Source organism: Marmota flaviventris, chromosome 2 (assembly GCF_047511675.1).
Source record: "Marmota flaviventris isolate mMarFla1 chromosome 2, mMarFla1.hap1, whole genome shotgun sequence".
NCBI classification, from domain to species: Eukaryota; Metazoa; Chordata; class Mammalia; order Rodentia; family Sciuridae; genus Marmota; species Marmota flaviventris.
Window position 1 is genome coordinate 103600549 of NC_092499.1, and position 23128 is coordinate 103623676.

Sequence of the window (23128 nt, forward strand, 5' to 3'; positions counted from 1 at the left end):
TTTGGGCTTTCTTCCAGGTCAGTACCAAGTTAATTTAGAATCAATAGTTAACTGAATTACTTAAACTGGTAATTTAACTAATTAATTTCCATGCATTATTTCTTAAAGCCAACCTAAAAAGAATTATTACTTATCTTTCAGTGATGAGGAATCTGACTTGAAGGTTAATAATTTACTCAAAGTTATAGAGCTAGTTAGATGTAAAACTAGGATTTAAACCTCAGTCCATCTTATTTCAAGGCTACATTCCTTTCACAATACCAGACTTCACAGTGAGTTGTATGGACAGTTTCAATGTGGACAATTAAAAACAGTAATATCCCTTATTTTAATAAAAAATACAGAAAAGAGATGCACAGGAGACCCTCTAATGAGGTAGATGATAGTAAACTTTTGTACGTGGTCAAATACAAGCTGACAAGAGTGAGACTGCAGAAACATCTCAAAATCAGAAGTGAATTATGTCATAAGTATAAAATGTCCATACTATAGTCAAGTTAAGGTATTACAACTTAGGGGAAAATACTGATTCGATTTATAAAAGACACTTACGACTAAAATAATCCCAGAAGTGTTCATAGAAATTCCTTAAAAATATAAATTTAATGAGCTTTAGCGACCAAAAATCGAATGGTATGACTAATACATGATGCAGCAATTACCTCTAAAGAAATTTAACAGAAATAATTTGTGTAAATGGTTTGGGAGGCCTAGAAAGAAAAATTGAAGGCTGAAGATCAGGGCAATTCCACCTAAATAAAATGTAGGCAGAAATAAAATCATGGAGTGTAGAAATATAACTTCTATAGTGTTTCCTATGTGCTAATTTTTTTTCTTTTCTTTTCTTTTCTTTTTTTTTTGGGGGGGGGGTACTGGGGATTGAACCCAAGGTTGCTTAACCACTGAGCTTTTTATTTTTCAATTTTTAAATTTTATACAAGGTTTCCCTAAGTTGCTCAGGGCCTTGCTAAATTGCTGAGGCTGGCTTTGAACTTGCAATCCTCCTGCCTCAGCCACCAGAACTAGCTAATCACTTTTGAAGTACTTTATGTGAAAACTAACTCCTTTAATTCCCTCAAGACTTTCAGAGTAGGTACTTTTGTAATCTTTGTTTTATAAATAAGAAACTGAGGTACAGAGATTAGGTAGCCTTTGCATAAGTCACTTACATCTAGAAAACAACAGGGTAGGAACTCCTAATTGGGCAATCAATTACAGAGCCTAGACTCCTACCACATCACCCTGTCACTTTAAAGGTCTGAGAGGGCTGAACCTATCAAATCTGGGTATCAAATGTTCAAATCTTATCATCAAGAAAGACCTCTTGATCTCATTAAGAAAGGCAATTAAATTTAACATAATGAGAAAAAAAATTCAAGAATCTTAATAGATATTACAAATGCTGGAAATATTAACAGTCTCTGCAAAAGCTAGGTACAAGAAGTTAGAGAGAAACTAGACATAATTATGAGAAACTCTTAAGCTTCTCAGTGAAGCCATGTTAGGCAACCGTACTCTTCATCAAAAATATCCCTTGCTGCTATAATCAGAAGAGGCTCTGCACTGTTATATATTTCTTAGACTTTATAAATGTAATAACGAGGAAACCATTTTTTCCAGATAAAATTTCTAAAAATGTGAAAATGTACTTGCTTGCATCTAATTATGCACTCTACCTTATAAATGATCCAGGAACATGAATGAAATTTCTAGGAGTCCTTATTCAACACTACATCTATATTTTCCAATAGAAAAATCAGAATGATAAATCTAATCATTATTCTATAGCCCATTCTATGGAGATTGTCATGAAATTAGTAATGATAGAAGGGAAAAAAATTCAAAGGCTGAATAAATACTCTTTGTACAGTCACAGGCCAAATATAACATGGTAAATCCCACATTAAATTTAATTTAAAGAATTTTAATTTTAACCACAGAAACAGTTTTCCCAAAATTATGTATAAATTACAGGCATTAATTTTACAGTACAGAACAGGAGAAATAATGACACAATTACCTTCTTTTATAAAAATACAAGAGGGTTATTTTTATAAGAGTACACATACAGAGTTGAATGTGTCTAAGAGTAAGATGGATATTAAATTTTCTCAAGATCAAGAATTCCTGTTTCTGTTACTGAGGTAGATATGTGAATTCATAAGAATAAACTATGAAACTTAGTCATAACCAGTATTGAAAAACAGATCCCTAGACCTCTAAAACTTAGTAACTGCATTTACAAATAGGGCATCACCACACTCATGATTTTCTTCCCACATCTCTGTCCATACCTTCTTTAATTTCCTTTGTACATTCCTTCTCATCTCTCTAACCTTTTATTATCAGAGTCCTCAGAGCTCACCTGTGGACCTAGCCCTTTTTCTATTTCCACTGTTATCCCTTGATGAGCTCATATACTTCCATGAATTTTTTAAAATTGAACTTTTTCATGCTGGAACAACTGTAGATTCACACATGGTCGTAAGGTTATAAGAAACAATACAGAGCAATCTCAAGTACACTTTGCTCAGTTTCCCTCAATGATAGCATCTTGTAAACTATAGTTCAATATCACAACCAGGATATTGACAATGATTAACAATACATTGATCTTTTTAGAATCCCCCAGTCTCACTTGTATCCATTCTTATGACATTTAAAAATATTAAATGATACTTATAGCCTAAAACTTACCCTTAAATTCATAAAGGATTATGACATCTCCACTTAGCTATCAAATAAGTATCTCAAAACTAAAACATGTCTCTAAAATCCTCTTCTTCACTCCCAAACCTATTCCTCTTGAGTCTTCTGCATCTCAGTTGATAACAATGCTATCTTTTCAGCTGCTCAGAATATTAACTATGAATCATCCTCACATGTTAGCTCACACTTCATATCTAAATTACCAAAAAATTCAAAACACATCCAAAAAGGAGTCACTTATCACCTACCCAAGCGACCATCAGCTCCCACTTGTGTTATTAAAATAACCCCTTAACTAATCTCCCTGATTTTGCCCTTGGTATCTTAGGACTATTATCAAGAAAGCACATAATGGGATACAGTATTCTTACATTTAGATATTTATTTATTTGGAGTTTTATTGAGGTATCCTCTATTCAAAATTCACTAATGGCTTCTCATTTAAAAGTAAAACCCAAAGTTTTTACAATGGTCTTTAAGTTCATATACCACATGGTCCACATTATCTCACAGGCCTATCTCCTACTAGTCTCTTTCTTCTTCCCTCCACTGCAGCCAAACTAGTCTCCTAACAGTTCGTTAACTCAGAATTATCCCATGTTGGAGGTTTTTTCCTCCCAGAAATGCTCTTTTGATATCCATATAACCTCCTTCACACCTCTACTCAAAATGTCATGTCTCTGTGAAGTTTTCCCTGATACCAGATTTAAAATGGTGGTCTCCTGATTTTTACCCCATATTCCTGTATTTCTCTTCCCTACTTCATTCTTCTTCAAAGTATTGACCATCATCTAAAATACAGGCAAGATGTTTTGTCAAAATGTGACAATAAGGCAAGAATCCAAGTTTCTATAGCTTAAGAGTCATTTTCTAAGAATGACAATAGACTCAAACTAAAAATTAGACCTATTCAACAGTAATCAAAAAGCATAAACATGTGACATGGCTATTTTTGATGAGGCAAATAAACTATTTAGAATAACTTGATGGTAAAGAAAGATCAGGCTTAAGCTAAAACCTATTAGTATCACACAAATTCAACTAATTACCTATAATAATTAGCAAGCTTTGTCCTGCTTTAGTCAAACCAATTTTTAAAAAATGAAGTTACAGGTGATAATATAGTTTATACTTCAAGGAAATGAACTTGATACTACAAAAAATTAAGTCTCAGAAAAATTATAAAATAGTACTCATATATTGCTATATCATATTTTTTAATTACAATCAAGGAAAAGCAAATTTTCTATTCTATAAGCATATAAAGAACTAATGTTAAAAGTGGAAATAAACTGTTGTTTCTGGGCAAAATTTTTAAAAATTGGGTAGAAAGAAGGAAGATGATAAAACTTCAGGGAGCCAGATAAGGAAATAAAGAATAATATATTACTAAGTCCAATACTAAGAAACAAGTCACCTTTGGACATTCTGGAATATCCTTCATTTACATTATAAATTTGTCCAGATAATTAAAGCTAACAGGATTTAATTTTTTTGATTAATACTCATAAGGTAAACATTACAAAATAAGCAGTCATCTAAACTGGCTTTATCTCTGATTTTAGAATAAAAGAAACCACACCTGAGTTATAATTTCAGAGTCTGATGATCCTTATGGCTATTAAGGCATAAAAGGCACTTTGCTAGTCTTTAAAATTCAAGAAATTGGGCTGGGGATGTGGCTCAAGCTGTAGCGCGCTCGCCTGGCATGCGTGCGGCCCAGGTTCGATCCTCAGCACCACATACAAACAAAGATGTTGTGTCTGCCAAAAACTAACAAATAAATATTAAAATTAAAAAAAAATTAAAAATTAAAAAAATAAAATTCAAGAAATTAGTATAGTATAATGAAATTTAATTATGCTAGAGGAAAAAATGCAAGATGCACTAGCTCTTAGGTTTGCATGCCACATAACAACGCTTCCATATAACAATTAAAGCAATAGGATAAAACAGTTTTTATAAGAAATTGTTTACTAGCAAAGAATGAGACATTTAAACAAAAAATTTTTTATTAAATTACAGATTAGATATACAAATATGTTACTTTAAAACTTGTTTTTAAGATCTGAAAGCTTTACCAATTTTTAACACCTTCAAAGCCAAAATTATTGAGGTAATATAAACAATAATCCTGAAACAAGACAGAAGATATCATAACTGCCTGAGAACAGCCATACTATAAAGCTATCAACAGGTAGTTATGTGAAATCTGAAGAGAATTCTTAAGGAATCTCCTGGTGTTCTTAAAAACATAAACACTGAATAAGTTTTAAAGAAAAGAATAAAAAAATAGATATCATAAAGTAGATATCACTAAATTTAGAGAACATAAAATCAAGCTATTAAAATTAAACTAAATTTTTTAAAAATAAAAAAATCTGAGAATTGGTATTGTTGAGAAAATTTTAGAGTTAATACTGGGTGATAAATTTTAAATAACAGTAAAAATAACTATGATTTGAATCATAATTATAGAGACCTATTGTTCCAAGGACATGAAAAATAGTCATGATTTCCTAACAACTAGATTTTTTTATATTTCTTGGATTGCATTCAGGATAGAGGAAGATTTATGGGTAGCAGCCAAAATGACTAAACTTTAATTTGTATGCTGAACCATTGACTTGATAGGTTTTTCTTAGTTATAATTGGCCCGTGAGCTTATTAAGATGGAGAGCCAAAGCTGCCAGTGGGAAGTATGCTCAATTTGGTGGGCCCCAAGGCCATCTCTGGCCAAATCAACATCAGCCTTACAAGAGGCCAGTCGTGCAGGAAGGGAGTTTCCCCAAGATATGATTTCTTGAGGCCACAACCTAGAGCAGGTCCCACAGTCAAATTATTCACATTCCTTGGAAAGAGAGAACAGTCATCAGTTGTGTCCATCGAAGGGGGACACTGTCCAGGTGTACCCTGGATATTTTTTGAAATCTCTGGGCTGCTTCTGCACCTGAAAAAAAAAAAAAATAGCGCAATGACAGACAACAAATGAGGAAAAGGACAATCATCTGGTCCAAAAACTTAAGACATGAAATTAAGAAGCAGACAAAACAGAAGAAAAGACAAACAACCATATCACTTGGAATGTATTACTCTGAAAGCAAGTGCAGTAGAGAAAAACACAAATTATTTTAAGCAAAGTAAGAAAAGACCATAGCAATAAGTTATTTTTAGAGAAAACCAACTGGAGAGAAAAAAAAAAAAATGTATGTTAAGATATGTCAACTTGACACAAAGATAAAGTAGAACAGGAATCTGAACCCATTTACAAGCTGAACAGAGCTGAATAATGAAAGCTAGTGTCATAAACTTGGCTGCTTGACTGGCTTTGTGTAAGAAAATATCTCAGAACTTTGAACTTAGGAAATTCCAACTTGTCTTGCACCAGGTCACGAGCTCCACAGAGCAGGAACCTATTTCAACAAGCAGGTTTAAAAAACATTTTTTTAAAAATATTTTTCATTGCTATTAATGATACACTTAAAAATGCAGTAAGTGCTAAAATCCATCAAAGTATAATGCACTGAAAAAAAATTAAACTTACTCAGAAAGATGTTCAGAAGTTGGGATACAGACAGAAACTGAAATTAGAAGAAAAGTTTTATATTTACAACAGCATATGAACTATGATGAGAGTAACGATTTAGTAAAGAGTTCATATTGTGGTTGACCAAAAATAATGGAATAAATATCAAAATCCACAAGAGCACAGTTATATATACGTACCTTTCTCTACTACAACTTGGCAAGTATGGGTTTCATGTTGACTTAAGTGTGCAGCCATATTATCTAAGCCAGAAACATCAGTTAGGAAATCACAATTAAGGCACACTAGAGTAATGCCCCTATTAAAAAAAAAATAGCATAAAAGAAAAGTTTTTATCTGTTGTTAAATCTATATACAAGTTCAATGATTATTTTTCCACGAATTATCTTTTTGTGTAATAAATGTAACTTGCTGTTTGTTATATAAATTTGATGTAACTGAAATGATTCTCTATAAAATGGTACAGCTATGTCCAAATTTTGCTACTACTTATTTACATAGAGTATTTATGTTTTATAAATATTTATCTTTTGTACCAGTCAAAAGACCTACAACCAGTCTAGGTTCCATTAACAATTTGCATTAATATAGGCGAGTCACATTCTATTTGTTCCTCTGCCCATCTGCAAAGTGAGAATAGCATTCATTCACTCAATATACATTTACTGAGGTTGTCTTTATACAATTGTATCACTGTTATTATGAACAACAACAAAAGCCAGTCAGTACTTGAATGAAATTTATAATCTAGTGTTTTATTTAGTTGAGGACAAAATTAGAAGAAAATTATAAAGTATTTAGAAGTATAGTATGATACCTGCCACTACATGCCAAGGTTTTAGCATGATCTTCCAAGGGTGGTTATTATTTAACATGGAATTAACTGATGTAGTTAATAAAAATGTTGGAGTCCACAAATTTGGAATCCTCATCATCCCAGCACTGTGAATGCTATTGCCTACCTGATGGGGCCTATACTACTCATTCTTTTTAACAAAATTTGTGAGTGCTGTACAGAGGAAGGAGAAAGAAACCCAAGTCCAGAGAAAATAAAGACAGCATCATGCTGCCTTAGCAGGTCAAAGCAGGGAGAACTCCAGTATGTTCTTGATTCTTAAATAACACATGTAATGATTAAGGACTTTCAAAGGAAGTTAGGAAACAAGTCCCAAAATCATGAAAAACTTTTGCTGAGTCCAGAATAGTTCTTATACTCACTGAATTAAACTGATTAACATTTGCTATCTGAAGTATTTAAACATAACTGGTATATAAAAGTTATGTGTCAATGCCTTAAGATTCATATTTAAAATGTGTTTGATCTCGTGACTTTTAGTTGAAAAGTATCTTAAATATTATTAAGACTGTAAAAATTTTGAGATGGTTCAGAGAACTTAGAAAGCCACTATATAATTGAACTTATTAGATTTATTAAAAAGTTAAGCAATTGGGTGCTAGTTGGGTCAAGCATTTGAAGTGCCGTTTAAAAGAAAATCAAGTATATTTAATGGATAAATGACACTAAATTGTTTAAAGTAATTTGAACTTAAATGTCACTGTTGAAAAAAATTCAGTCCGTTCAATTTAAATGAACTTCATCTTACATTAAATTAAAGTTCCTCTAGAAAATGATTACTAAAAAGTACTCAAATTCTAAATGGAGTGTTTCTAAGTTAGACTTAAAAGCTTAAAGAAAGTTAAAATGTAAAATACTTAGCTTAAATAACTAACTACAATTTTTTCTATGAACAAACTGCCGTCATAGATACTAAAAAGAGTTTCACTGGTAAAGAACAGGCTACTGCCTATTCTACTGGATATAGATAATTTAAAAAGGGATGGCTGTTTTTAAACAGGGATTTGTAATTGGAATTTATAATCAACTTTCTTGATTTGGGAAAATATGTGAGTCTGGGAATATTATAGTTGGGTCATTAGTAGAGAAAAGATGGTCTGTACAGAGAAAGCAGAAAGAAACTCAAGTCCAGAGAAAATAAAGACAGCATTATGCTGCCTTAGCAGGTCAAAACAGAGAGAACTACAGTAAGTTCTTGATGACTTTTTGTTTTCCTTATTTGCTCTGGCTGTTGCTCCTCTACTTAGGGTTCTATAAGAGTCTTTGGAATCTCGCTAATAAATCAAAGTTTCACCTAAATTTTGTTTAGGTGAAAAAAACTGATCATTTAACTGATCACTGTTATTATCAGTTTAATACAAAGTATATACATTCAATGTTCATAACATAATATATATGTTTTACCAGTATATGAATACAAACAAACAGGATACTTCAGACTGATTTCTCCCCCCTTAAGTTCTATTCTAACAGCATGCTACATATGTGCACTGAGAGAATTCACTGGCACATCAAATCTAAAATCATCTGCTTTCTCCCCAAATCATCTCCTCCTGACTTTCTTATGGTCCCATTTCACTTGACACTAAAGCTCAAACCATAGTTACCTATGACTTTCTCCTTTCTTAAAACATTTAATATGTCAAGCATTTTATAATATTAACAACTTATTGAGTACTTACTCTGTGCCAGGCTGCTTTTAAACATATCATCTCATCTAAATCTTACAAAAACCTGAAGAGTTAAGTGTTATAATTATTACCCTTTTATACAGTACAGAGTTAGCTTAGTAACCTACCAAGGACATAGAGCTGGTAAAGGTCAAAATCAGGTGTAAAATTATGCACTTTGATTCCAGAGCCCATATTACATCATAAACACAATGTAATACCACCTCACCACCTTAATTCAGATCCCTAATCTAAATGATTTATGCACCTACAACTCACCTTTTATGTCCCTGAATTCAACTTTCCTTCAGTATCACTTGATTCTACACAAAACACTAATGGTTCTCCAGTGCCTTCTGAATTAAGTCCAAATTTCCTAAGTTTAATTTTCAATGCATTCCAATATGATTGTAAGCTCAAAATTGTTGCTACAGACTTTAATCCATTACTATCACACAAACATCATGTTCCATCCATTTACTACTAGCCATTCTTTCTGTATGCCTTCTCTTTTTCATTTCTATACTTTTGTGCTATTTTCTCCAACTAGAAGATCCCTCTGCTTCTTCTGCCAGTAAAAAACAAACAAACAAACAAACAAAACTCATCCTTAAAAACAAAGTAAACCTAATTCCTATCCAGATCATTCCAAGTAATCTCTCATTTCTCTGAAATAACTTATTGCACTTATTAAAATCCATAGTTACTTCTGTTCATACTTTATTTCCCACCTAATGAACTACATTCCCTGAAGGCTAGTTCCAAGATTGCTTTATCCCTATCATCTACACAGGACCTGCTACAATACATACATGATAAATGCATAATACACATAATATACACAATAAAAATATTCCATTTCAATAAGTAATTACAAAGATTGGGGGATATGGAATTTTATAAATATGCTAAGTTCCACTCACAGAAATTGACCAATTTCAATGTGAGACATATGGAAGTTGAGAGAAAAACACTCCAGACCTTTAAAAAATCAGATAATTCATTTAAAAAACTAACACACAACTGAGCTAGATAATAATGAGGTAAAAATCAAATTAAAATCTGATTTTTAAAATGCAATAAATCCTATTCATTCTTATAAAAGTCTTTATTAAGGCAGTACCTCAAGTAACAATCAATTTCTCTGAATACAATAAACACTCTAATGAGACTAAGAGTTTTAATATTGAACCATTATTTTTTATCTTCCTGTGAGTTACTGGCTCAGCATCATAAATGGGACCTTTTGTCCAAATACATAATTTTTTCCATATACATTAATTTATTCAACAAATATTTACTGAATGCCTACTATATGCTAGGCTTAAACAAAACAAAAACAAATGAACAACAACAACAACAACAAAAAAAAACCCCACAAGCCACATAGAATGTAGTAAGAGAACACAGACCACAAACAAAAAGTAAAATATACAGTATTGCAAATGCACTATGAAAAAAAATATTAAAAGGAGGTAAAAGTGCTAGAGTGAAGCATGGGGGAGTGGATACAATTTCAAATGCAGTGATTAAGGAAAGGATCACTGTCAGAGTGGAGATAAAGGACTAGCCATACAATATCTGGGAAAGAGTAAACTACGCATAGGAGATAATAAACACAAAGATCCTAAGACATAATGCTATTCCCTCTTCCTCCTTTTCCATGAACCCAAAGCATCAAACAAGTCTTTGGCTAAACTTATCAATAAATTAGTTTGGTGGAACAAAGATATTGTTATTTCAAGGAGAATAGCAACATAAGCAGAAAATAAACAAAGAAAAAGAAACTAAGGAAATCAGAATTTTAAAAAATGGTGCTCAGTGGATTTTGAATTCAGTGTGTGGTATAACCAATGCTAATTATCAACATTCATCCATAGTTTCTTTACAGAAGCTAAGCTGTATACTTCTATTTGAAAAAGAAACAAACAAAAAATAATTATGAAGACTACTGATTTCAAGAATTTCAGTGGTTTCATATATGTGCTTCAAAAATTAACAGCGTCACTTTAATAGGTATCTTAAGTAACTTTTTGATATTCAAATATTGTTGGTGGGCCTGATTTTTCCTTTCATTTTACAATGCAAATGCATGAGAATTTCGTCTTGACACCATTTGTCACCAATGAAATAAATTTATCAAGAGATCACTGGCATATCTCAGGTCTTATAAGGAACAATGTAATATCCATTAGGAATCACTCAGATTTCCAAACTGGCACTCCCAGACAGTTTAATTTAAAAGTGCAAACCACAATGATACAGCACTTCCTAGCAACTAGGATGACTATAACAAAAAAAGATATAATACCGAATGTTAGAAAAGATGTGAAGAAACTAGAACCCTCGTACACTGCTGGTGGGAATGTAAATAATGAGGCTACTTTGAAAAGCAATTTAGCAGTTCCTCAAAAGGATCAATGTACCATAAAATCCAGCAAATTCAATGTTAAGTATATACTAAAGAAAAATAAAAAGACATGTCCTTATAAAAACTAATATGTAAATGTTCACAGTAGCATTATAACAACCTAAAGTGAAAATGAACTGAATGAATGGCTAAACTATGACATATTCATAATATGGAATATCATTCAGCACTTTGAAAAATGAAGCATTGATACATGCATGCTACAATATACATAAACCTTTCATAGGCAGTTGGAAAAGACTACATACACAGTCTATCATTCCATTTGTAGAAAATATCTAGAATGAACTAATCTACATAGGCACAAAGTAGATTCATGATTGCTTAGTAATGGGGAGAGTTGAAAAGAAATGGGGATAACCACTAATGAATGGGGAAAGGGTTTCTGTTTGGAATGACCAATATGTACTAAAATTAACTGTGGTCATTGCTGTACAGCAGCAGTACAGTATAATACTATAACCTATTATAGGTTTGGATGCTATACTATACTGTATAGAATAATATAGCACAATACCATAACCTATTAATTTTATTGTTAAATTCATATTGTACAGCATGTGAATTATATCTCAATAAATTTGTTATGCAAGAAAGAATGTAAATTATGACCATTGTTTAGTAGAAAGAATTAAAAAAAATCAACTAGTTACCTGAGATCTTCAGAATGCTCCTTAAATATACAAAACCTTTTACTTGGACGACTACTGTGAAAGCTGGAGAGACAGAAGACATTTTAATAATTTTAGTATATAGAGTTCTATTATTTCATAATAATAATTATATTAATTTATAAACATATTTCAAGTCTGTACTTAAGTTTCTAGTTTTTAAAAGACTACAGTATAAATACTGAACCATTAACTCTGTTTAATTCAACATTTGATCTGATATTCCATTTTGCTTTTAATTCCTAATGACACATACTTTTTTCCCTAAGCATATACTTAGATGATCAATACCTCACCATTATGTAAAAAGGAAATGCTCAAAGAGTTAAAAAACAAACTAAATTTTTCATTTATTATGCATTTAAAACAATTCTAAATTTTTATTAACAAACTAATTTTGCTACAATCTGAATTATCATTAGAAATCAACTTTTTGAAAATAACTTTTTAATAATCTTAACATGCTGGTATAGAGGGAGGGGAACAGAATTCAATTGATCTAGAAAGTACACACTATTTGAGCTAAATATTACTGTTTACCATCTGTAAATTCAAACATCTAGACAGTTCTTTGTAATTGTTAGTAGAGGTTTAAGAAAAAAAGCAGAACTCATAACTTAATGCTTCCTCTAATCACAGAACAAAAAACCACCAACCAAACATTGTAGTCAATAAGGAAAGCTTTCTGTACTAGAAAACCAGTAGTAGTTTAGCACACTATATCTGAAAGTCACAGATAACAGTATCACCATCACCTGAGAGTTTATTTAGAAATGCAAAATCTTAGGCTCTTCACAAACCTACTGAATTAATCTCTGGCAGTGGGATCCAGGAAACTGCCTTAACAAGTTTTTCAGTGGTTCTTACACAAGTTAAAGTTTGAAAAGCAGTAGCCAACAAACTAGGTAAATGGCTACTCACATCAGTAAAGCCTGTATGTAAAAGAATAGAAATGTTCTGGCTAAATATAATCCCCAGAAAACAGCCTCAGAAGATTTCAAATATCATTTCTTCAAGCTGGGGTAACTATTATTTGGAGATTTATGAATTTAAGATATTATCACAAAAATAAAGTTTTTAGAGAGATCAGGGGGTTGGGAAGCCCTGAAATTGTGTGCAAAAAAATATATAAATAATTGTTTCCTTAGAGGAATGAGTCCAAGACTGGGAGGCAGGTTTACTGGGGATTGAACCCCAGCATGCTCTACCAGTGAAATATACCTCCAGCCCTTTTTATTTTTAGACTAGGTCTCTCTAAATTGATGAGCTGGCCTCCAACTTGGAATCCTCTAGCCTCAACCTCCTAAGTCACTGGGATTACAAGTGTGTACCGCCAGGCTCAGTTCAAAATAAGTTATTTTTTTAATGACATTTCAAAGTTTTTTCTCTTCAAATAAGTATACTGTTTTTATTTATTCTTTGATAAGGGGAGAGAAAAATTATATTTTAGGGTCTTTTTGATGGCTTCCACATCTATCTATAACTTGAACCAAATATCTACAAATGTTCCTAATTAAATTTTTAGTTGTCTGAATCCAGTTATGATTTAGAGTTCCCCTATCTTTGGGAAAAAAAAAAAAAAAAAAAAGCATTTATACTGCCTCTTTGACTCATCTGTATTTACTACATAACTTCTACAACTGCAATTTTGTGTAATGTAAGAATGGAAAAGTGAATCACAACTCACAAATAAAAAGGAGGAAAAAGCTACCTTTCTTCCCTATTTCCACAAAGTTGATAGCAATACAGAAATACACCTAAGAAAACAGAAAAGGCTAAGACTTTTATTCAATACAGTAAAAATACAGTGTTAAGACGTAGGTCTAAAAAACCTGCTACCCAACTGCATAACTATAATTACCAAAAGCTCATTGAATTGTTCTTCATAAATAGGTAAATTTTATTAGGTATAAATTATACCTCAAGGAAATTGAGGACAAAATCCCTCTTTGACCATATTTTCCTTAATAATCTTGATTCCATGTAAGAAACAACTTAACTTTCTGAGAAACACAAAAGGAATGACTTTCTTAACATCCAACAATATTGATGGTATACCTACTATTTAAGACACTAAACTGTAGAATGATGATATAATAACTAGAGTGGTAAGAATTCATGGTTGAGTGAAAGAGAAGAAGATGGTCTGACACAGAATAAATGCTAATAAATAAATGTGGAATGAATATATATTCATAAATTAATGCAAGATAAAAATCAACAGCGACACAGAATTCTGTGTACAAGAACAAATCATTACAACAGCTTTCTTTTTACTTGGAAACGTTTAACATCATTCTTCAAAGCCTAAGAGAAATGTCATTTATAGAAAGTCTTCTCTACTTCTTATTTAAAGAATTTATTCTTACCTTCTCTGTGCTCTCATAGTCATCTGCTTATCACATTAACCTAGGTAAACATATTTCTCCTACTAATTAGCAAAAATTAACAGCAAGGACTTGACCCCCAATACTACCTGCCTATCACACTTTCTAGAAAACTGTTATGGTTTCATATGCCTCCCAAAGCTCATGTGTGAGACAATGCAAGAAAGTTTAGAGATGACTCAATTAGGTTATGAGAGCCTTAACATAATCAGTGCAATGATCCCAGATAGGGATTAACAGGGTGGTAACTGTAGGCAGGTAGGGTGTGACTGGAGGCTCGTCTTTGGATATATATTTTGTGATCATGAGAGTGCTCTGCCTCTCCTTCCTGATGCCATGTTCCCAGTTGCTTTCCTCCACCATTTGCTTCCACCATGATATTCTGCCTCATCTCAGGCCCAGGCCCATGGAGTCAACCATATACAGACGGAGACCTCTAAAACTATGAGCTCCAAAATAAACTTTTCCTTCTCTAATTATTCTTGTCAGGTCTTTTGACTAAAACACAAACTGTACCTTCCTAGTATGTAATAATCAGTATTTGTGAAAATGAATCTGGGTGATATAAATACTATTAAAAAGAGATATTAGTAATGTCCATTAACTTAATTCCCTTACATGTAGAAGAAAAAGTTGTCTCATATATCTTTTTAAGGAATAACAGTAATATTATATAGTAGTTAATTTTCACTTTCTCAGGTGATTTTTATTACCACTTACAAGCTATTAGCAAAGTACAATAATTTAAATAACTGACCCCAATAATACTATTTTTAAAAAATAATTTATAATTATGAAGTTAATGATCTGTTTCCTTCAAAGAGTCTGACTTTAAAGATGTTTCAACAGCTTCAAGATTTTTTAATCTCTTCTTTGAGATTATGTTTGGGGCCTCTTCTAATTATAAATAATAACTATCATTTATAGTTTATAATGTAGTAAGTGATATGATAAATACAAAGATCACTTCTCAAGGAGATTCTACATACACAAATAAAATGAAAGGCAGATCAGATGAATGGTACACAATTCAAAAGAATTGACCAGACATTTGAAAGATTAACTGGGAGGGAAGGACAGGGTGTCATGGGGACTAATAAAGAATAAGAAAAAACTACTATATAAAATAAGTATGGGAAGAAAAATACTTTAGAAAAGATTAGCCAACTTATGAGGATCAGAGTCTCTCTTTATAGAAGAGACTGGGCAGGTATGAGACCAGAAAGAAAAAGACTACTTGAAAGGCTACAGAGTTGGTATGGTATAGGGTAAGAACTGAATGTACACATCTTTTGGAGAAATGAAGCTTCCCTTCATAAAAACTTCAAACCTAGATCAAGTATCTGCAGTAAGTAGAAATAAGGGTGTGCTACTCAGTGAGAAGGCAAAGGGAAATGACAGTATCAATGAAGAAAAAACAAAACAAAAAAAATGGAGAAAGGAGCTAACAATGAATAAGGAGTATATGTGATGACAATGAAATGTAGGTTTGGGTGGTTTGGAAAAGGGTAAGAAGAATGTCTTGAGCCAACTGCAAATGGTTGGAGATATAATGGATTTGGAAGTTCTTCAGGACAGGAAGGAAACCTATGATAAATGGGAAAAGGAAGGCCAGAATGAACCTTAGTTTAAGAAACACAAAATACTTTCCAATTTGATCCTTTAGAAATTAAGGGCAAAATAAAAGACATCCTTAGGTAGCTTTGTGTTTTGAACAGAATAAGAGATTAGCATTCCACCCAGAAGTATACTAGGGGAAAAGATGATGGGGCCTGGTTTAGAGCAATAGGAGTATCAGATACTGCAGTGGTTGGGAGGCAGTCTCAGGAAGCCATGATGCACAGTGAATCAAAAGAACTTCTTGAGTTTCAGAAACTTGGAACAGTAAATTATTTCTAGCTGGAGCTAAACATTCACACAAAATGGTGCCCTGAAAGAGATGGAACTTAAAAAGTTAGGATGGTAGTAATGTGAATCTGAGACAGATAATAATATTTGGCGTTTTTTTTTTTTTTGTTGTTGTTGTTGTTCTATTGAGATGCCAGTGGGTCTAGGGTAAAAGCATCTACAAAATAATTAGAAACACATATTTGGATCTCAGAAAAACAAAAGATTGAAATTCTAAGATTTCAAGTTGAAAGCTGAAAGTGCAAGTACTAAAATTACTAAGAAAGGGACTATAAACAGTTGGAGACAGGCAATGAAAGAGGTGTTACCTAAAAAGAAGAAAAATGGTATTAACAGCTTAATAGAGACTAAAGAGAAACGTTTCAAAAGTGAGTGGCAACAACGTTAAAAATAAAGTTAAGGAGTAAAGAATGAAAAAAGAGGAAAAGTGTGGTGATAAGTACATGACACAATAATCTTTAAAGGGGCAGTGTTAGTTGATAGGTAGGGATGATACTCAAAAGGGTAAAGAAATGAGTCACAATTAAGCTGGCAACAAACATTTTGAAAAACGTTGCTGGAAAAAGGCAGACAAGAAATAAAGAAAATACGCAGGAAGGACATAGCTCCTTCATCCTAAAATTAAAGAAACAAAACCCTGAAAGTGTTTATAAGCAGAAGAAGTCCTATAGTGAGATAGGGATGAAAATACAAGTTAACTGAATTAGGTTATGATGAATTGAAGGAGATAAGAGATAGAATTGGCTATGGAGAAATGGGACAAGCTTAATTTCTGAGATTAATATCTGGATGAAGAAAAATATGTGGAGTTGAAAAGAGCTAGCTTTTAGGAAAAATGAAAAACCTTCAATCGAGCAATTAATAAGTTGGGTTAACAACTAAAAGATGAAAATAAAATCTTTAGGGTACTGAAAAAAGGATTAAACAAACACTTAGGTAAAAATAAGGAGGTCTTTAAAAAGAAAAATAAAGAGATAGGTCTTAATCAAAGTTAAAGATTATAAGTCAGAATGAATAAATAAACTCTTGTATTCTAGAATTGAGCATACATAAAGATGGAAAGGGGAAGAGGCCGAAATCTTAAACTGGCTTTTATGCTAGGTGAGCATGCATAAAAATGTAGAGGACAAAGAAAAGAACAGGATTCGAAACAGAGGACCACGATGACTCTAAAGTTAAATGAATGCTGCTAGACTGGCAAAAAGAGTCAAAACTCTGAACATCATGGAGTAATAAGAATTCAGAAGGAATGAAGAGTATATAGGATGAGACTAAAAATGAAGAGGACCCAAAACTTAAAAGCTGGTGTGAAGTGCTGGCACTAAAGAAGCCAAGACACCAGGAGGTAGGCCAATCATCAAGGCAGAAAAACTGAGAGAGAAGGGCTAAAGTTACCATGAAAGGTAGGAGAATTCTGGAAAAGCAGTATCTGATAATGATAAGAAAGTAAAACAGAGGTTATGTCATGATCTCCAAGAAACTCAGTTATACATTAATTCTAATATTTATTTAAATGGAACAAACTCACTATGAATAAGCAGTATATCACATTTATAACGGAAGAACTATTTTTAAAGATAAAAATCCATCCTGATAGAATAAAATATTCTTCTATTAAAGAAATACAAATGAAAGTAATGTGGGTTCTGAAGGGGTTTCTTAGCATAGTGTAAATGATAGGTACTCAAACAACATAAATTAAATGAATTAATGAAAAAGAATTCCAAACAGTGGCATCATAACCAGAATAGTCTCTCCCTTTCACTGAACAAATGTATGTATAGATGGCCTGACAGATGAAGGACCATAGAAAGAAAACCAGATTCAATGAAGTTCCTAACATCACTGAAAATCCTTCAATAATGTTAGCTATTAATTAAAAAGCTACAGCTACTAGTTGAATAAAAGGTTAATAGTTTCAACTATCAATAAATTTAGGTACAGCTATTCCTCTATGAGCAGAAGCAGTAATCACTGGATTTCATCACAAAACTACAGCTTCTCTCAAAGTGACTAATTTGAAGAGGATATTCCTAATGAGGACATTTATTTGTATGCTAAATAAGCTTAAAACACTTAAAGTTTTATTTGAAAATCACCATTTTTAAATACCTATAGGGAAAAATAAAAAACAGAATAATTATTTCCCCAACAAACCTATCCTAATTTTATTAGTTTAATAAACCGTTCTTCCGAGCCCTGTCCTCCGAAGGCTGGACTGCGGCCTCGAGTGCCTCAGTGGCCTGTTCGCCGCTGCACCTTCGGGCAGAGCCTGCTCTGGGGTCGTTCTGCACCCCCCTGCCAGGGGACCCGTGCTCCGGAGGAGGGGGACGGAGAGCCGCGGCGGCAGCCGCTTGGGCCCCAGGGGCCGGGCACCGGGCTGAAGAGCTGCGGAGGCCAGGGCGGCTCTGCTACGGTCGCACACGAGCGCAGTGCCCGTGAGCGCGGCCCAGAGACGGAGGCGACGGCGGCAGGGTTTCATTTCTAGAAATCTGGACTGGAAACAGAAGCAGCAGTTTGTATAATTCCAAGAACTTGCTTATGCCAGGAAGCTGTAAGGGCAACATGAATATCATTGAGGAGATCTAACATGGTGGCAGGTGCAGAGAGATCAAGTCTCTGACATCTTCAACTGCGCGGGCATAGGGAGCTGTAAACTGTCTAAATGCTGTTTGCCCAGGATCACTAGGCAATGCTGAGCTGACGTGGATCTGGGGTGTACAGGCTGGGCCCCTCAGAACACACACACAGAGCCCGAATCGGAGGCAATTAAGCTCCGGTTCGCCTGCTTCGTGTGACTCAGCACTAACGATCCCACTGAAATAATTGGTCGGCCCTTAGGAACTTACAGAGGTAAAAGCCAACCGAGCCTTCATAGGCAGTGGCCACAGGACTGAAACGGGGATTGGGAGAGACAGTCAGGACCCACCCGTTGCATTGGTCACCCGGCAAAGGGAACGAACGGTCACCATTTGCATGGGAAACCACCATGGCAGAGAAATGGCATCACGGGCGGAGGAGATAACTGCATTGAAACCAGCGCGACAGGTGTGTAATCCCCTAGTCATCTCTCTCCACACAGCGGGGAAACCTTAAGGTCCACTCCCAGCTCTCCTGTGAACGCAATAACCAGACCGAGGGAATCAGGAGTGGCGCGGGACTTGCGGCGCGGAACTCCCGGCTACCGCTCCCACTAGTGCTGACAACTGAGGTCTCTTGCACCAGCTACCGGGGGCGTGGCTACAGGAGGGCAAGCAAATTCGCTGGGGGATCTCAGCCCCAAGCTCTACAAACTGAGGGTCTGAGGGAGGCAAACAGGGAGAGTGAGCCCAGGTGTTCATGAAAACAGGGCTCCCAGGAGCAGCAGACCTGGCGTGTAGCCAGTATTGTGGTGAGCGCCACAGGTGAGCACGGCCTGGCTTGAGGAAACACAAGACAAGGCCCTAGACACTCAGGATTGGAGACCCGCCCAGTCTAGGAGAAAGAGCTGCTGCACAGTGAATGGTTCCCACCTATTGAGAGGAGAGGCTTGGCCCAGTGGGCAAAGCTCCACCTACTGGAAGAGAAGTTAATAGAACTCTAGGACTCCATTTATTATTATTATTATTATCATTTTTTTTCTTTTTCTTTTTTTTTTTCTTCTTTTTCTTTCATTTTCAATTTTTATTTGTTGTTGTTCTTTAACTTTTTTTCAATGTTTCTAATTTTTTTTTCAATTTTTTTATTATTATTATTTTTTAAATTTTAATTTTCATTTTTTATTATCATTATTATTTTTGTTAAATTTTTTTTTCTCGTCTTTTCTTTCTTTCTTTATTATCTAATCTTTGTTATTTTTGTTTCTTTTGTCTTTTCATTTCTTTTCAATTTTCTTATTCCCCCTTCCTTGAATTCTACCTGCCTACTCTCATTCTCTTTAGTGACTTCTTCCCTTCCCTTCTAATATCTTTCCTCCCAAGCATCAAATAAATCTATAAGAGTAAACAGAAACTCAGCAGTCAAACAGAACAAGAAGTAACATGAGCAGCATAAAAAAGCAAGGAAGAAAAGGAGTACAAACAATGAAGGACAACCTAAATATTCAGGAGGACCTAGAGTCAGCAGAAAAATGGTCATATAAAGAACTCAAGGAATACCTTAGACAAATGGAATGGAACCTTAAAGAAGATACGAGACAGCAAATCCAAACAGTGAAAGAACACTTTGAAAATGAATTACATAAACAGATAAAAGAAGAAGTTAAGCATCTTTATCAGGAGTTAGAGATTATTAAAAAAAAACCAAACAATAATTCTAGAAATGAAGGAAACGATAAACCAAATTAAAAACTCAATTGAGAGTATCACCAACAGAGTGGACCAAGTAGAAGCCAGAACATCAGATAATGAAGACAAAATATATCATCTTGAAAAGAGCCTAGCCAACTCAGAAAGGCTAGTTAAAAACCACGAGAAAAACATCCAAGAGATATGGGATAACATAAAAAAACCAAACCTACGAGTCATCGGGATAGAAGAAGGTACAGAGATTCAAACCAAGGGAATGAGTAGCCTGCTGAATGAAATAATTACAGAAAACTTTCCAGAAATAAAAAAGGAAACGGATATACAAATTGTAGATGCATACAGGACATCGAGCACAAAAAATCACAGTAGACCAACGCCAAGACACATTGTTATGAAGATATCCAATATACAGAACAAAGAGAAAATATTAAAAGCTACAAGAGAAAGGAGGCAGATTACATTCAGGGGTAAACCAATAAGGTTAACAACGGATTTTTCATCACAGACGCTGAAAGCGAGAAGATCCTGGAACAACGTATTTCAAACACTGAAAGACAATGGATGCCAACCAAGAATTCTGTATCCAGCAAAATTAAGCTTCAGGTATGACAATGAAATAAAAATCTTTCATGATAAACAAAAGCTAAAAGAATGTGCAGCCAGAAAACCAGCATTGCAAAGCATCTTGAGCAAAACACTACACGAGGAAGAAATGAAAAACAATAACCAAAACCATCAGGGGGAAGTGCCTCTATAAAGACAGAGGGCGGGGGGAAAGCTAACCATGGAGAAACAAACTAAATTTAAAAAAAAAAAAAAAAAGAAGAAGATAAATAATCAAACATGGCTGGAAGTACAAACCATATATCAATAGTAACTCTAAACGTTAATGGCTTAAACTCTCCAATAAAGCGACATAGGCTGGTAACATGGATTAAAAAAACAAATCCAACAATAAATATGCTGCCTCCAGGAGACACATCTGATTGGAAAAGACATACACAGGCTGAAGGTGAAAGGTTGGGAAAAAATATACCACGCACACGGTCCTTGTAAGCAAGCAGGGGTGGCCATCCTCATATCGAATAAAATTGACTTCAAGACTAAATTAATCAAAAGGGATAAGGAAGGACATTATATACTGTTAAAAGGAACCATTCACCAACAAGACATAACAATTATCAATATTTATGCACCAAATAATGGTGCTGCGACGTTCATAAAACAAATTCTCCTCAAGTTCAAGAATCAAATAGACCACAACACAATAATTATGGGTGACTTCAACACACCTCTCTCACAATTGGACAGATCCTCCAAACAAAAGCTGAATAAAGAAACTATAGAACTCAATATCACAATCAACAACCTAGACTTAACTGACATATATAGAATATATCAACCATCATCAAGTGGATATACTTTTTTCTCAGCAGCACATGGATCCTTCTCAAAAATAGACCATATATTATGCCATAGGGCAACCCTCAGTAAATATACAGGGGTGGAGATAATACCATGCATTTTATCTGATCATAATGGAATGAAACTGGAAATCAATGATAAAAGAAGGAAGGAAAAATCCTACATCACATGGAAAATGAACAATATGTTACTGAATGATCAATGGGTTACAGAAGACATAAAGGAGGAAATCAAAAAATTCTTAGAGATAAATGAAAATACAGACACAACATATCGGAATCTATGGGACACAATGAAAGCAGTTTTAAGAGGGAAATTCATCGCTTGGAGGTCATTCCTCAAAAAAAGGAAAAACCAACAAATAAATGAGCTCACACTTCATCTCAAAGCCCTAGAAAAGGAAGAGCAAAACAACAGCAAATGTAGCAGAAGGCAAGAAATAATTAAAATCAGAGCAGAAATCAACGAAATTGAAACAAAAGAAACCATTGAAAAAATTAACAAAACTAAAAGTTGGTTCTTTGAAAAAATAAATAAGATTGACAGACCCTTAGCCATGCTAACGAAGAGAAGAAGAGAGAGAACTCAAATTACTAACATACGGGATGAAAAAGGCAATATCACAACAGATGCTACAGAAATACAGAAGACAATTAGAAATTATTTTGAAAACCTATATTCCAATAAAATAGAAGATAGTGAAGACATCGATAAATTCCTTAAGTCATATGATTGCCCAGACTGAGTCAGGAGGATACTCACAACTTAAACAGACCAATAACAATAGATGAAATAGAAGAAGCAATCAAAAGACTTCCAACCAAGAAAAGCCCAGGACCGGATGGGTATACAGCGGAGTTTTACAAAACCTTTAAGGAAGAATTAATACCAATACTTTTCAAGTTATTTCAGGAAATAGAAAAAGAAGGAGCTCTGCCAAATTCATTCTATGAGGCCAACATCACCCTGATTCCGAAACCAGACAAAGACACCTCAAAGAAAGAAAACTACAGACCAATATCTCTGATGAACCTAGATGCAAAAATCCTCAATAAAATTCTGGCGAATCGGATACAAAGGCACATCAAAAAAATTGTGCACCATGATCAAGTAGGATTCATCCCTGGGATGCAAGGATGGTTCAATATACGGAAATCAATAAATGTTATTCACCACATCAATAGACTTAAAAATAAGAACCATATGATCATCTCAATAGACGCAGAAAAAGCATTCGA

At 33.9% G+C, this 23128-nt stretch overlaps 1 protein-coding gene across 6 annotated transcripts in view; it reads right to left on the bottom strand.

The window, feature by feature from the left end:
- Znf280d (zinc finger protein 280D) overlaps positions 1 to 23128 on the bottom strand; it is a 122157-nt gene that overhangs the window by 24069 nt on the left and 74960 nt on the right. For 4 of the 6 annotated variants that reach the window (XM_071608295.1, XM_027925932.2, XM_071608296.1 and 1 more), the window contains 3 exons: positions 11867 to 11929; positions 6436 to 6554; positions 6254 to 6290 (listed from right to left, as the gene is read on the bottom strand). In XM_071608295.1, the coding sequence (XP_071464396.1) occupies positions 6254 to 6290; positions 6436 to 6554; positions 11867 to 11929 (219 nt within the window). Of the gene's footprint in view, positions 1 to 4002; positions 5660 to 6253; positions 6291 to 6435; positions 6555 to 11866; positions 11930 to 23128 lie in introns of those variants that run through there. The other 2 variants (XM_071608297.1, XM_071608298.1) reach the window with 2 other exon arrangements.